This window comes from Mangifera indica, chromosome 4 (assembly GCF_011075055.1).
Source record: "Mangifera indica cultivar Alphonso chromosome 4, CATAS_Mindica_2.1, whole genome shotgun sequence".
Lineage (NCBI taxonomy): Eukaryota > Viridiplantae > Streptophyta > Magnoliopsida > Sapindales > Anacardiaceae > Mangifera > Mangifera indica.
Window position 1 is genome coordinate 10,182,910 of NC_058140.1, and position 17,438 is coordinate 10,200,347.

The 17,438-nt window shown below is 32.2% G+C and overlaps 1 protein-coding gene across 2 annotated transcripts; it reads right to left on the reverse strand.

The window, feature by feature from the left end:
* Positions 1–1,042: 1,042 nt before the first annotated feature.
* Positions 1,043–3,455, reverse strand: LOC123214015 (L-type lectin-domain containing receptor kinase IX.1-like). Of its 2 annotated transcripts, XM_044633697.1 has the most exons (2): positions 3,412–3,452; positions 1,043–3,332 (listed from the first exon to the last, which is right to left on the reverse strand). In XM_044633697.1, exon 2 carries the CDS (start codon positions 3,248–3,250, stop codon positions 1,370–1,372), a length of 1,881 nt encoding a protein of 626 aa, XP_044489632.1. In that variant the 5' UTR covers positions 3,251–3,332; positions 3,412–3,452; the 3' UTR covers positions 1,043–1,369. The 2 variants fall into 2 exon arrangements, with proteins under 2 accessions (XP_044489632.1, XP_044489631.1); XM_044633696.1 differs by having other exon boundaries at positions 1,043–3,455.
* Between the last annotated feature and the right edge of the window lie 13,983 nt (positions 3,456–17,438).

Consider the following 17,438-nt stretch of genomic DNA (forward strand, 5'->3'; position numbering starts at 1 on the left):
CATGATTGTCAAGAGTTAGTAGTTTTTAGGTGGGATGCAAATGATTTTGTGACTGTTTTATAGAGAAATGTGTTTCTAGCACAGAGTATTTTGTTGTGCTAGAGTTATACACCAATTGAGTGATGTTGGGAAAACCACTTGCGGTTGGTTTAGGCTTGAGAGTCATACTTATTTGGGCACTTGTGTGTTGACTACCTTATGTAAAACGGGGAGGTTTTAAAGTACTCTTTGAGTCGTAAGATAATCCTCTCTTATTTATAGGATTTTAAGGTGGAAATTACATAGAAATTGGTTAGATTAAGATTTTGAATCCTAATGGGATTATAATGTATTTCTATTTAGGTAAAAGTCCAATAGTTATGTCCACTTGGGAACACTTTCTTTTTTCTCATAGTGTATTAGATAGAAATTGTCTAATCATTAGTTATTTATTAGGATAACTTGGGCTTATTCAGAGATGTACCTTAAGTAAGATTCTTGCAAGTTGTAACTGCAGCATAATTTAAAAAAAAAAAAAACTAATATGGTTTTATGTGTATTATTTCGAAATTCATAAGAGGTTTAAAAACAAAGAGTCCATTATCCTCTTCTAATTGAATTTTGACCTGAAAGATAAAAGAAATATACACATAACCTTAAGAGATTGCGGGCTCTCTGTTCTTTTAAGTTGCTGCACATAGACATGATGAAGAAAAATAATTAAAAAATTAATCCATTCTAATTGAATTTTGACGACATATGCACATATTCTAATTAAAGAGATTACCCCTTTAATCAAGATATATGTCAATAGGTGTGTAATGTAATTTGACCAAAATTCTGAAGAGATTGCGGGCATTTTTATATAGAATTTTTATTGATGAACTCTTGCTGAATCTATTAATAATCTCTATCAAGTTTCTTTCATAAAAGAACAGAGAAGGAAGAAGAAAAAAAAAACCTATGAAGACAATTAACAGCTAAAACATCATGTACAGTTAACCCAACAAGTAAAAAGCAAAAAAGAAAAATTGAAGCTTTGAATTGTGTTCTGTACATAAAATAGATAAAGAAAATTAATTAAAAAATTTAGGAAGAAATTATGCCTTCGCATAAGTTGCTGTTACGGAAAGTAACTTAATTAATTGGTACTGACATGTAGCCTACATTAACTTGAAGCTAATGTCTCCCTCTACAACAATTAATTAAGCCATTAATTCAATACAAGGGCCTTTGCAATTGTAACATGTGTATCCTAATCGAAACTCAGAAACAAACTTACATGGAATCCATGACCTCAATACACGAAGTGATAATTCAAGAACCTAGAATGAAGGTTTTTTTTCGGGATGAAAGGAAGAAATTAAAATCAAATAAGTATCAAATAAATTTAGTGAGTGTACAAAAGGGATGCTGAAGCAGAGGCTACAGAAGATGAGGTTAACTGTGATGAATTGGTGCTGTAACTATAGCTGGAAGATTGATTTTGGCTTGTTGAAGTATCAGTGGCACCATTTGAAAGCATGATCACATTCAATGGAGGAGAAAAGTATGTCGGCACAGGCATTTTCGGTGGGAGAATTGGCAATTCAGCTTCAAAATTTAGCACATGAATGGCCTGCCTTATTGAAGGCCTGAGGTTCTCATCCGGGTGGGCACACCACAACCCAACAATCATCAACCGCTTCAATTGTTGCTCATCAAACTCTTTACTCAGTCTTGGATCAGCCGCTTCAAGTAACTTTTCGCTTCCATACAGCTCCCAAACCCACTGCACCATATAGATTTGTCCTTCTTTTGCTTTTGGGTTGATCGGTTTTCTTCCACAAACTATTTCCAAAGCTACAATTCCAAAACTATAAACATCTGCTTCTTTGCTCGCCTTGCCTGTTGTGACACATTCGGGAGCTATGTAGCCCATTGTTCCTGCCAAAACTGTGGTTTGTGACCCTTTGGAGTGTTCAACAAGCCTCGCTAATCCGAAATCTCCAATCTTGGCATTGAAATTTGAGTCCAACATAATGTTGCTTGATTTTATATCCCTATGCACAACACATTGTTCCCATTCTTCATGCAGGTATAACAATCCCGAGGCCAAGTCTTGGGCTATTTTGTATCTCATCCCCCACGCCAACAAACTGTTTTCATTGAAAAGATGGGAGTCTAAGCTACCATTATGCATGAATTCATAAACAAGGAGGAGTTCCCTTTTTTCATGGCACCAACCAAGAAGTTGAACTAAATTTCTATGTCTCAATCTGCTAATGATTTTCACTTCTGATGCATACTCCTTTATCCCCTGTTGAGACTCTTTGGACACCTTCTTAACTGCAATATAAGAGTTGGTGTCCCTCAAAAATCCTTTGTATACCCCACCGAATCCCCCCTGTCCTAACTTGTGCTCATCTTTGAAATCATTTGTTGCAGCTGCCAATTCCTTGTAGGAAAACTTCTTGGGTCCCGTTTCTTTTTCGAATTCGTCATCCATGTTGTTGAAGCCATTGTCATCTTCTCTGTCTTCTTGGTGGTCTTCTTTCTTCCGACCATGAAACCAAACCATGATCAACCCTACAGCCAAGACAGCTCCACCGATACTCAACCCCACTGCCAGTCCTATCTTTTTAGCAGTGGAACTTCCGTTTGTTGGTGTTGATGGACTATTGGAATCATCATCAATTTCTAAGCTTGAATTGAACTGCCAAGAGTTAATAGTATGTATTGCAGATGCATTTCCAGTGGCTGCAGAGAAGCCAAAAGTAACCAACTCAGGTAAATAAAGACTTAAATCGACTTCGAAATCAATGGACTGCATCACAGTGGCATTATCTCTAAAGCCCGTGAACACAACACTCAAATTTCGAGTACTAGCATTATAATTTATCCATGCTTCGGTCGTTCGCCCATCTCTGATGCTGATATTACCCCACCATGTGATGTTGCTGACTGAGCTCATGGAGTTGATGTTGATACCCACATGTTCCTCAGGTGGATCCCAGGGGTTCCTATAGATATCGAATTCCACTGCAACGAATGAATTGGATGTTGAATTTAATTCCTGGCCATCATTCGTAAGACCAAGGGAACCTCCTTTGGTGGCGCCTATTGGAATCTTTGATCCTTGCGGTTCGAGAAAGAAGGCGATACCATCTCCATACGAGGTTCTGTTATCAGAATCAATAACGAAAGAGAAATGAGTGGCGAAGTCAGTGAGTCTTCCGGTGGCGTTGTGCCAAAGGCGCATAGGTTGGAAGTATGTTGCCCTGCCAATCATGGCAGTTTTTGAGGCTAGTTGAATAACTTGGTTTTGAGGGAAAGCTCTCTCGTATGTAATGTTATCATCGTTAGAACTGAAACTGGAAAAGTTGAAGGATAAGGCATTTGCAATTGGACTTTCCCGAAACAGCAAGATAATAATTATGAAGAAATACAGACCTAGCTGATTGTTAGCTGTGTCGACGGCCATTTTTGCGAGAGGATGGCTTGAAAATTTTCAGAGTTTTAAATAAATATATATCCACGTCATAACGTGTACATGTGGTGGCTGAGGATCACACGTTTTCTTAGTCAACTAAGCAAATATTATGTAATTTCGCAATTTTTGACCGTTGAAAACTGCTGTGGACTCACTCAAAGGGTGCACTAATTGCGAAGAGTACTCTAATTTAACCTCTTCTTTTTTCTTTCTTTCTTTCCTTTTTCATTATTTATTCTTAAAGCTTAGAATAAGCATGTGCGTAAACCTTTTAAGTAAAGAATTCTATAAAATTTTGGATCTGATGAGCAATTCTTTTGGCACCATTTTTTGTTCAGATTTTGTGAAAATACGTACATATTCGGAAGGGAGAAGGTTTATATTTACAAGTGTCATTGAAGATTAAACCTCTAACCACAAAAAGGAAACCCAAATAATTTCTGATATGGTTTGATTTTGTGCAGAGATTATGAGCACAATTTCAGTATAACATGACTAAGATTTGAATTGAAAATCTTCTTTCACACAAATATTAAAACATACATCGATTGACAACAATTAAACAACAAAAAAAGAAAATAAGGGAGAGAATTTTTACGTGATTCAACTATCAAAATAGCCTACATTTTTGTGATCTAATTCAATTATTTCATTTCATTATGCCCAACAAAATGTCAATTACAAGTAAGAATTAAACTCAACTAAACAAGCTCATAAGCTCACTTAACTCCTACATTCTCTTTATGGTAGGTTTACATAGATTTGAAACATTTATGAGTATCTTCTAAGACTTCTCTTTGAACTATTAAGTGGAAGGCAAGCTTAGATATTTTAATTTGGACCCATGCCAACACGATAGGGATTGGCTTAAACGTGATCCGCCACTAGCTTAATATAGATTCAAAGATGTGCCCTACTGAAAAAAGAAGAGATCCATGGACGTAGAACGTTGGCGTTACAATATGATGAAAAAAGAAGTACACAAGTTTCTTTCCATCGGTTACATTCTAGAATCCTGCTAACAAACTGGCTAGCCAGTCTAATCTGGGTTTCAAAACCAAATGACAAATGGACGACATACATTTACATTACAGATCTAAATAGGGTATGTCCAAAAGAAAATTTTCCCCTACCAAGAATTGAACAAATGATTACCGCAACCTCAGGGCATGTACAACTAAACTTCACGCATGCTTATTCAAGCTTTAATTAGATCCCTAAGTTTGGAACGGATGAAAAGCACGCTTCATCAGCAATCGTGGGCTATACTACTATAAAGTCATGCCCTTTGAATCAACAACGTTGGAGCCATGTACCAATTAACGTCTAGTCAACATAATATATAGCAAGCAAATAGGAAAGACAATGCCGTCCACAACAATTTAGTCAAATCCAAATCCGCTAAAAGCGATGCCGCTCCGTCCTCTGAAGGTATCAAATGAAGTTGAATCCCCCCCAGTGCACATTTGGAATGCGCTCAAGGAAATTCTCTCACAAAAAATAAAGGTGTTTCTAGACATGCAAAGTCTAACAAAGCCAAATCATGTATAGAGTCTAATGAGTAGAATACAAGCTCTTAGTTGTTTTATAACTAGAGCCACAGACTAGGCCTGGATATGATCCGAACCGGTTTGATCTTGAAAGTTGATTCGATTCAATTTAATTTGACTAAAATTTGTTTGATTAAAATTCAAATCAAACTCGAACTAAAAGATTTAACTCAGTCTCGAGTCAAGGGGTGTTTGACTTGGTTCAACTTGAATCTAACTAGAATTTGTGACTCGAATCAGTAGTTCAAATTTGTGGCTTGATTCGACTCAAATCAACTTGAATTTAGTAGTTCGAATACGCAGTTTGAAAACATGACTCAGTTCGGCTCAAATAAAAATTTTTGAACATTATTTGGGTAAAACGACATCGTTTTGTTAATAAACCATAAACTCGAGTCACGAATCCTAACTATAGATTCGAGCTGTCAATTTGAACCATTAATTCCAGCCGAATCAAACTATAAATGTGAACAATTAATTCAAGCTACAAACTCGAATCGAACCGAGCTAAGTCATTTTTTATCTGAGTCGAACTTGAGCCAGATCTAATTTTAGCTCAACAAATCAACTTGAATTCGAATTGAATCATTTGTTGTCCAAATAAAACTTGAGCCAAGGGGTGTTTGGGTTCAGCCCGATCTAAATCCACTCTTACCACCAATAGATGCCTCCCATTCTTTGATGCCATCAAAGGGAAAAAGTTCAAAATGGAGAGATAGGTACGAGAACGAATCCTAATAACCTAAAGAGTACCTTAGATGACTATCATTTTTATTAAATCTAATAAAATTATAATTATTTAATTTTTAATATGTAAAAAATTATAAAAAAATAATATTAATAATAAAAAATAAATTATCAATTAAAATTAAATTAAATGCCTGAAATTAAAGGGGTCTAAGCAAAATTATCCAAAACAATTAGGATTAAGTAAAAATGTCTTTTTTGTGAAAAGACCAAACTACCCTTATATATAAACCAAGAATTTTACCTATTTTTCTCTTTATTTTTCCACGGATTCATTGTGAAAATTCAAGGAATTTCGGGTCTCCCACGGGTATCCTATGGGTCTTTCATAGGCGAAGCGATTTCTATCGATTTTCGTGTTTTTCGACAACCGAAAATGGCAAAAAAGGTCAGTACATCATCCCCACTTTTGTTTGAATCAATTTATTGTTAAGATTATTGAGATTTGAGGGAGATTTTGAGGTTTGACTTTTTAAAGTTTCAATTTTAAACAATACATAAAATGTTTTAATTCTTGGTTGTTTTGGTTGAAATTCTTAGGGGGTTTTGTGTTATAGGATGTATAGATTTGATTTGTGTTGAAATTGAAGGTTGAAATAACGATTTTTGGTTGGAAAATTGGGTTAAAACTGCCGGTGATAGGTCTGTGGGAACAGTGAATCCCACGGATCGAATAAAATTTCCCACAGGTAGAAATGATGGCCTATGGGATGGGGGAAAATTTACCATTTTCAAAGTTTTGGGGGTCAGGAAGATAAGGAGAAAATCTACAGGGTTCATGTGATATTTTACAGACAAACTGTGGATTAGAGGGAAATTGAATTTTTTAAAACTGTAGGGCTTATAGGAGAGTAGAAAATTGATAAGAGGGCAAAGAAAAAATATTGGACCTGTGTGAGAGTAGAAATTTTGTAAGGGGTAAATTGATATTTTTCATACATAGGGTTTTTCGACGTATAGTTTTCGAATTTCATATCTATTTTTCCTATTTTAGGATTTTTCAATATGTAGTTTTTGAATTTGATATCTGTTCATTTTTTTGCTTTTTTAGACATATTTTAAGATGTAATTTTCGAAATTCAGATTCAATTTTTGATATTTTTGGGTGATTTTACGATTATTGACATTCTAGATTATTTCACCATATAAAATTCAAATTTCTATTTTGTTTTTTTATTTTTGTCATTTTAAGATATATCAACACATACTGCCCCGTAGGAGACAGTTACACAGTTTGCATCACCCCCAGCAAAGTGAGGAGTAGGCTATGAAATTGATTTAATATTTTTCAAATTTTCGAACAATTTTTCGATTGTTAACACTCTAAGGTATTTCAACATATAAAATTCGAATTTCAATTCTATTTTTCAGATTTTTGTCATTTCTGAAAAGTTTCGACTCATACATTTTAGATTTTTAAACAAATTTTTGATTATTGATATTCTAAGGTATTTCAATGTATAGAATTCGAATTTCAGTTCCGTTTTTGGGATTTTTATCATTTTTGAAAAGTGTTAACTCTTACATTTATGATTTTGAAGTGATTTTTTAATTGTTGTCATTCTAAGTTATTTCAACGTATATAACTTGAATTTCAGTTATGTTTTTCAGATTTTTGTCATTTTTCAAAAGTATCGACTTGTACATTTCAGATTTTCAAATGATTTTTTTTATTGTTTACTTTTTAGGATATTTCAACGTATAAAATTCAAATTTCAGTTTCATTTTTCAGATTTTTGTTATTTCTTAAATGTGTCAACTTGTACATTTCAGATTTTGAAGTGATTTTTTTATTATTGACATTTTAAGATATTTCAACATATAGAATTCAAATTTCAATTTTATTTTTCAGATTTTTGTCATTTCTGAAAGGTATCAACTCGTACATTTCAAATTTCCAAACGATTTTTTGATTACTAGCATTCTAGGGTATTTCAAAGTATAAAATTCAAATTTTAGTTCTGTTTTTTCGAATTTCATCATTTTAAGATATATCAACTTGTATTTTTTAAATTTCTAAGTGATTTCCCAATTGTTAACATTCTAGGGTATTTCAATGTATAAAATTCAAATTTCAGTTTCGTTTTTTCAATTTTCGCCATTTTAAGATATATTGGCTCATATTTTTCAGATTTCTGAGTGATTTTTTTATTGTTAATATTTTAGGGTATTTCAACATATAAAATTCAAATTTTAGTTTAGTTTTTTTTAATTTTGTTATTTTAAGATATATCAACTCGTATCTTCAGATTTTCGAACGATTTTCAAATCAGTTTTTGATTATTGACATTTTAGGGTATTTCAACGTGTAGATTTCAAATTTCATTTGTTTTGATTGTTTTTCCATTTTTTATCTTTCTATGTTACCTTTCTATGTTTTTTTATTTGTTATTTCCACATTTGTTGATGTATCTAATTTTTATGAAATTTTTACCAATTTTCAAAATTTTTTGCAGGATACTTCTCATAAAAGAAAATGTGTCGAAGGCGAGCTACAAATCCCCGATGAGTCAGGACACTTTCAGGCAAAGATTATATACCGTGTACAACGCACCACAATGTCCAAGAGAGGTTATATACCTTTGTACGAATCACTACACTCTCATCGTATATTCTCTACTCATTCGAACATAGGATTAGAGATACCTACTTTCGGGGTTGTCCGAAGGTGCAATATCATGACATCAAGCATGTTTTCTTGGCTCGGCCATGGGGGGATGATGATATTGACGCCATCAAGATGGCCTTAATGTATTGCCTACATTGGTGTTGTTAGAGAATGATCGACAAAAGAAAGTATCTATCAAATACTTATAATTGGTTGATCATCTAAATAGGTTTAATTCCTATCCCTAGGGCATTGCAGTGTGGCAGATGATGTATGAGTCGATATCGCAGGCGAGTGACAAAGCTTGCTTCGGATGGATGCCTGAAATGCGTAAAGATGACATCTACGAATTTCTTTTTGCATTTCAGGTAAGTTTATATTTATTGATTATATATATTAATCGACAAAAATATGAATTGATTTATTTTAATCTTTAATAGTTATATTACAGTATTGGATATATGAGACACTGGACACCTTGTATGATTGGGTTGATATGATTAATATCTATGTATCTCCACGGATTTTTAGGTAGCGTATAGGGGATGTTCCTACTTGGAGTCATATAGGCACTATTTTCACTAGTGATTAAGTATGTAATTGTGAATCATTGAGTTAATTGATTCATTAAATACTACAATTATGTTAAATTATATATCTTAATAAATAGGATAATGTCACAGTCTCGTTTCGTTCGTCATCAATTGAGGAGGCTAGACCATGGTATACAGACATTTGTGAGTACATTGGTATGCCAGATCCATATTCCTTCTTTTTATCTTCGATACCTCCCTTGACAGGAAATGAGGTTACTCCAGTCATGCCACCTTCAGATATACCGGCTGGTACTCTTGGGACACTTAAGGAGCCTATTCAGTCCCCCGTTATGGAGGAGCTTTCATTTCCCTTGGTAGTTTAGACTACAGCGGATGAGACTGTAGACCTTCCTAGGGTTGAGGGTCGTGCTACCCATCCTGTCACACAAGAGAGTCCCCATCTGCATCACCCACTCTATCCACATTAGATGTTGTATTGGCACATTAGGGCAATATGATTTTACATGAGATTTTTTGTTTCCATAACGAGGTCTTTTCACAAATGACTCAATTACACGATGACATGTCTTTTTAGATGACTCGATTAGAAGATCATTTGACTCGTTTGAAGGAAATAACAAGTCAAAAATATTCTCTAAATGCACGAATGAAACGTCCTAATACCATGAAAAAAATACTTAAATCAATGGTCATTGTTCGTTTCAATAGCGATAATGGTTCTCGAATTAGTACATTGTAAATTATACTAATAATCTGGTAAAAGTATAAATGATTCTTTCGGTGAGCCCCTCAGTGAATTTAAAGCCCAATTTCTTGTTTGTCAAGCCTGCAAATATGAAATGTCAATTTTATACCAGTTTGTGATGTCGACAATTATTTCTTTGATCCGATAAATTTGATCAATCAATACAAACTTTGACCTCATTAATTGACTTAAAGCTTAGGCCTCAACTTGTCGGTGATGTGGCCTTATTTGATCAATTAAACCTATGTAGGTTGGATTCATTTTACTGATTTGAAAGACTTCACCAACTTTGGATTTGGTTGCAAATATATACCATTAACAGTTTTTAGCCTCACACGTAATATTCCATTGCCCTGTGTCAGACTTTTTTATCCTGTATTAAAATCATTTCTGTAGGGCAAATTGTTTCATAACATTTTTCAATTGTTTTTTGTTACGAAAAATATCACTAAACTTTACAACATTTTCCTCTCGGATCGATCTTGTACCACCTGATGATGTTGATGGTTATGGAGGAAAATCAAGAAGCCACCTAAACAGATCAGTGAAGACATTATCAAAAAATAGCCCAGAATAATTTCCATCACCCAAAATAGGATCTTCAAGCTGTAAACTGTTCATACCCTTGGTAATATATGGCTTATGCTCACGCTCTACCTCTTCAAAAGGAATATTAGTCATGTCATTCCCATTAAAGTCACCCCAATTGAGAACTCTATCTTTCTCTCTATGAGCCCATGAGTTTGCAATATACAATGCATCATTACTGAAATCAATCAAGTTTTCCAAATCATATTTTTTTTTCACTTCACTAATTTATTCTTTTTCTTCTTCTTTTTCTTTTTGTCTTTCAATCGGGGTACATATAACAAAAACAGAAATACATTCTTGTAAGTATTGAGACATATCAATAAAACTCGGGATATCTTCATCATTTTGGATTTATACAAGGCAATCAAGCTCAATTTTTCTTGGCTTTATAGATAGCTGAAGGTAGTTTTTCATTGGATTAAGACTGTAAGCCTCTTTAAAAAACTGAATAAATCCCTCTAATGTTGTTCTAGAGGGAATTTTAATCAATTGTTTAGATTCTCCAATATATTTCATTGTGTTGTCATCACCTTTAATCTATTCTCCTTGGAAACGAACCGACGCATAAGCAATCATTTTAATTATCAATCCGATAATGACAAATTTTTGGAAAAAATTAATCATTTATAAGAAAAAGTCCATAATAATAATTTAAAATAGTTTTACAATGATTAATATCAAATTACCCTTATATTTTACTAATATTTCATTTAACCCCTATAATTATCTAACATTTTATTTAACACCTTTGTATGTTATCTTGTATCAAAATGCATCTATCTATTCTTAACATTTCATTTAAAACGTTTTTACAATGTTTACTATCAAAATACCCTCCATATCTTTTAAACATTTCATTTACCTCTATAATTATCTAACCTTTCATTTTACACCCTTGTATGTTGTCTTGTATAAAAATGTATCTATTTATTCTTAGTATATAATTTAAAACCGTCTTACAACGTTCAATATCAAAATACCCCCATATTTTTCTAAAATTTCGTTTTTCTCCTATAATTATCTAACATTTTATTTAACACCCTTGTATGTTGTCTTGTATCAAAATGCATCTATCTATTCTTAACATGCTATTTAAATCCTTCATATATTGTGTAATATCAATATAGCCCTATATTTTTGTAACATTTTTTTAGCCCTCATACTTATCTAACATTTCATTTAATACCTTTGTGTGTTGTCTTGTATCAAAATACATCTATCTATTCTTAATATGTTATTTAAATCCTTCATATATTATCTAATATCAAAATACCTTCATATTTTTTAACATTTTATTTTACCCCTATAATTATCTAATATTTCATTTAACATCTTTGTATGTTGTTTTGTATCAAAATGCATCTATCTTGTCCTAACTTTTCATTTAAAACATTATTTCAATGTTTAATATCAAAATACCTCTCATATTTATATAACATTTTTTTAGCCCCCTATTATTATCTAACATTTAAGAAGGCGAATAAACAGTATTAATAACCTGGTTTCCATGTGCAAGAAAGTTATCGCCAAAAGTCTCCTGATTCTTGGTTGCTGGTTGCTTCAATCTCATAAGATGTCCTTGTTGGTGCTCTTAGGTGCCTTTCTATGCTTAAGAAATTTCCTAATCTCTTTCTAAGGTTCCTTGAAGAGGTAAAATTAGAGAATTTATGTACGACCCTGATCTTTTCTATCTATCAAGACTTTGCTAATTGGAGTCATTAAATTAACATATGTTTGGTAGTACTTTTCATAAGGTAAGGCATTCACCTATAATACATTGTATGATTGTGACCTTCCATAGGTTATGATGTAGATCAGGCCAAAATATGATCTATTTTTGTTTTTGGCTTGATTAATGCTAAATTCTAATATAAACATATGGAAAAGACAATAAGGCCTTTGAGCATACCTGAGGGTGCCACAATAATTTATTAAAAAAAAAAGAAGATTTATAATAACAACCTCAAGTGAGTCTCATTGCCTTTTGACATGAGAATGTGAGATACCCTTATGACCTCATGAATAGTTGGTTCTTTAAAAACTTTATCCAGTACACACTTAACTAGTTAAATAATTTCAGTAGTCACTCTTCAAGGTTATTGATAAAAAAAGGAAGTTGCACCTTTGCCTATTGAGCTTATCTATCTTTAGTTGTTTTTTGATGAGCCTTCAATATGTGATCCCTTAATGATTGTTATTATGATATTGAGCTCTTGTAGGGGAACTTTCTGCTATTCGATATGGTGAACTTGTTGCTAGATAAGATGTGGTTGATTTAGAAATGCTCTCAAATATCTACATCTGATAGGGTTTTCAACAACCTCCTTTAAGGCTCAATATTGATTCATTTCATGTATGATTTCATTGTGGTAATGACAACTTTTTAGAATCTCATTTGGAGTAGTCTTCCTTTAGGGAAACTAGTGGCAAAATATATATAAATGTGATTGACACAAGTAAACAAAGGGGTTTAATTGTTAGATCAATCAAGCAGAGGTAGATTTCTCCTTAGATCATCTCTCCATTGCTTCTTGAAGGCTTTATGTTTGCCTTCACTCTTTTCTATTTTTCCTTCAATTTACTCTTATTCTTTAGAGGGATGTTGGTCAAGGCTTTTGAACAAGCATTCTTCAAGCTAAGTACAAAATTCTTAATCTATACTTGCTTCTTGAACATTTTGTTGAAACAAGCTAGGGATGTGCACTCTTTAGCCTAAAGTTCCTTCTACAACTTTGTATATGGGTGGATTCTATCTACAATCAATGTTAGGGCAAACTTCTTCCACAGTCAATGATGGTGGCAAAGATAGTTCAAATAGAACAATAATGGAATAGGTAGCCTACATGGTGGTTTTCATGTTTCTTAAGATAAAAATTTATGACAATATCATCTAAAAATGAAAATAGCTTATGATCAAGTAATGAGTCTCAAAAGTTTTCAAAAATTATCATTCATTACAATTGAGCATCATTTATAAAAACTATCTTTCATTGTAATTGAGCATTATTTATAAAAAATATCCTTCATTGCAACTGAACATCATTTAGAATTGAATAAAGATAATGATGATAGAAGGTATTAGGGTATAAGTGAGCCTAGTAAAAATCCTGTGATTATTACTATCTCAATCATCTAGGCGACCATCATCAAAGCCTTTTTAATTGGTGTTTTGATGTCTTTGGTAGTATAACAATATGATTTTCTTCTATTCAAAAACTCTGTATTTCTTGTGCCTGATAAGTATAATTTAAACCTTTGAGGATGGTACTAATATGTTGAGAAACACTAAAATGAGTTTGAGTCATTATGAAAAATCGATAAGAAACATGGATGTCAAAGTCAACCGTAAATGTCAAGAGTCAAACTATTTAGTCAATAGTCAAATGATCAACAAAAAGGTTAATGGCTGAATGATCAAAGGACTAGCTAAAGGATTTGGCTCGATGGGATATTAGGCTTTATTAGGTTTGTATTAGGCTATTAGGCAAAATTTTTAATTAGGTTTAATGAGTTTGTGTATCGGCTAAAGGGCTACTATTGGAATGGGCTGCATGGTTTGTGTACAAGTTAAAAATTTGAAAAAAACAAATTGAATTTGTGCCCATCAACTATTGAATTTTAACAAGCAATTACCACCAAAAGCATCATCAACATTAAGAAACAGTTAGGAATAATTTGCCAAGTGAAAAGACAGAATCATAAAGGCCATTAGAATAGCGAATTAATGCCTATTATACCATGGTAAATGAGTTTGGGTAAAATCTAAGTAAAAAAGTTTTTACAAGAAAGCAAAGAATTCAACCATAAATATGCACCAAATCAACTCATCAAATTGAGAATGTACGTAAATACAACTTAAAATGCAAAATATATTAAGTAAGGAAAAGTGGAAATGGAATGGTAGGTGATATCATGTGACAACTTGAAAGTAAATACATTAAAATTAGGAAAGTATTAAATTAAGAAGGGTTTCAAAATTTGAGGGGATAGAAATATGTGTATTGCAATAAGATACTTTCATGTTAGCGTGTGCAAAGTTAAAGTCTCCTCAAACTCCCTTTTAAGTCTTCACAAACTAATAAATTAACATTGCCTACGATGTCTACAAAAGGTTGTTGTGCCATGAATTCCACATCTTCATTTTGTGGATGTAATTAATTTATTTCTTATTACTCTTGCACAAAAATTTTATTTAAAATTGTAGTGATTTATGAAAGACATAAATACATGTTTCTATCTATGCACAAACATAAATATGCAAGATAGAAACCAATATAAAATTAGTGGAATATAAATCTACTAACCTCTCACAATTGTTTGATGATTTGTTATAGAATAAACCACTAAAATCTTTGAATGTTATGTCTTCTAGGTGATTTGATTTTACAATATATGGTGTATGTGTGTTTTTTCAAAATCATTCACCTAAGGACCTTGAAGATAGCTTAATATACATCTTACCATAAGAGATGTAACTGAGGAATGTGAAAAGAGAGTTACGGACCACTCAACCATTAATTGCTTTAGGCAGCTACCAAAGGTATAGGGGAAGTTACAAAAATCCCACTTGGTCTGTAATCTAAAAATTCACATACTTAAATAAAGAAAAAGAATACACAAATTATGGTGATAAGTCCTCTAAAAATGAGTATTATCTTCCATGTATCACGACATATCCATTTCTTTATAACTTAATGAATAAACCTTATGTTTATTCTAGGTCCACAATGATTGTTATTCTCAACAAAATTGTGCACATAAAAATGAGAAAACATATTAATTGAATACTGAATAAAAATTTGATTATGCAAAGATGTATATACATCAAAATATACATGATGAAACTAACTCTTGTTACAATTATAATATGAGACCAACTCCCATATGGTCTATATGATCCTTAAAACTCTTTGATGACATACCTTTTTTTAAAGAATCAACAATTATCAATTCAATGTTGATGTGTTTAATGACCACTTTATTCTCTTTTACACGTTTCGTAATGGGTAAATACTTAATGTCGATGTGTTTACTTTGACTATTACTTTTATTATTTTTAGCCAAGAAAATAACAACTGAATTGTCACAATAAATTTTTATTGGCTAGGAAATAGAATCTACTATCCTAAGCCTAGATATGAAACTTTTTAACCATACACATGTGATGTAGCCTAAAAACAAGTAACAAACTCAACCTCCATGGTAAGCGTGGCAATCAATGATTGTTTGGCACTCTTCTAAGATATGGCTTTACTGGCAAACATAAAAATATATCTAGATGTTGATTTTTGAATCAACATGGCCAGCAAAATCCAAGTCAGAGTAACCAACCACCTTTAAATTATCAATTCATCTTTATATAAGCATGTACTCTTTGGTCCCTTGAAGAAACCACATTACTTTCTTTGTAGCTCTCCAATGGTCCATACTTGGGTTACTTTAATATTTTCCTAACATCCTAACAACAAATGCAATTCAGGCCTTATGCAAACCTGAGTGTACATCAAGCTTCTAATAGCAGAAGCATAAGGAATGTTTTACATTTGTTTTTTTTCAAGTTCATTTTTAGGGCATTGGTTCAAATTGAACTTATGAATCTTAAAATGTGTTCTACTCAGTGAACAATTTTTCATTCAAAATTTCTCTAAAATTTTATTGATATAGGTTTCTTGAGACAAACCTAGAATATCTTGAGGTTTATTCCTATGAATCTTAATGCCAATGACATAAGATGTTTCACCTATATCTTTCATATCAAAATTTTTAGAGAGAAATTGTTTCACCTCATAAAACAACCCTTTATCATTGGTTGCAAGTAGAATATCATCCATATATAAAACAATGAAACAATTCTTACTCCTACTAACCTTTTAGTATATGCATTAACCCATGATGTTCTCTATGAACCAATATGAAAGGATGACATCATGGAATTTCAAGTACCATTGATGAGAGACTTGTTTTAATCCATATATAGATTTCTTAATCTTGCACACCAAATAATCACTACCACTAGAGGAGAATCTTTTAGGTTGTTTCATATAAACTTTTTTCTTTAGATCCCTATAGAGGAATTTTGTTTTCATAACAATCTAATGCAATTCTAAATCAAAATGGTCCACTAATGCCATAATTATTCGAAAAGAATCTTTCTTAGATACAAGAGAAAAAGTCTCTGTGTAATTAATTCCCTCATTTTGAGTGAAGCCCTTAGCATGAGTCTTGCTTTATATCTCTTAATGTTACCTAATGAGTTTTTCTTTGTTTTAAAGACTTATTTACACCAAATGGCCTTGGCCTCATTAGGTAACTTGACAAGATCCTAGACTTTATTATTCTTCATAGATTCCATCTCATATTTCATGGCATTGTACCACAAAATAGATTTACTGTAATTTGTTGCTTGTGAAAACGTGATAGGATCATCTTTGACTCCTAAATTATGGTCAAATTCTTATAAATACACTATATAATCATTAGAAATAGCTGATTTCCTTATTTTAGTTTATCTTCTTAATATTGTAACATCATCCTCTTGTAGAGTAGATTTTACTAACTATTGGTACAAATATGTCATAACTCCTCTTGGCACCCTTCTTTGACTTGTTGGTTTTTTTTCCCTTTATACAATCCACACAAGTATTAAAGTCAATAAAATTTAGAGTAACTAGTACCCTATCATTCATTAAACTTTCAATTCTTTCTATAGAGATATGGCCAAATCTCCGATGCCACAACATAGAGAAAATTTTATTCATAACACTTTTTTTAATACCAACATTATTTTGAACATGCATCAAATTACATAAAACATTGTTTTGAAAGTGAATTTGAAATAAACCATCAAACAATGTACCATTTCCCATAACTATAGATTTATAAAACAAACTAAATGATGTTTCATAAAATGAAAAGGAAAATCCAAAAGGTACAAGTCTTGAAACTAAAATCAAGTTTCTAGAGAAACTTGGAATATAAAATATTCGTTCCAAATCTAAAACAAAACCACTATCTAAAATTAGTCTACATGTTTCGATTACTTCAACATGTGAGCGCATCATGTTTCTTGAATAGATGCATTGTTCATTGGCCATCGACTACTTTGGTTTAGAAAGCCCTACAACGTATTTGAAACATGGATTGTAGAACTAGAATTAATGACCCAATTCTTTTCTTCTATTTCCTATGC

What these genes read in the sequence shown, in the direction of transcription:
- LOC123214015 (XM_044633696.1), bottom strand. Translation starts at nt 3,442, where the DNA reads ATGGCCGTCGACACAGCTAACAATCAGCTAGGTCTGTATTTCTTCATA.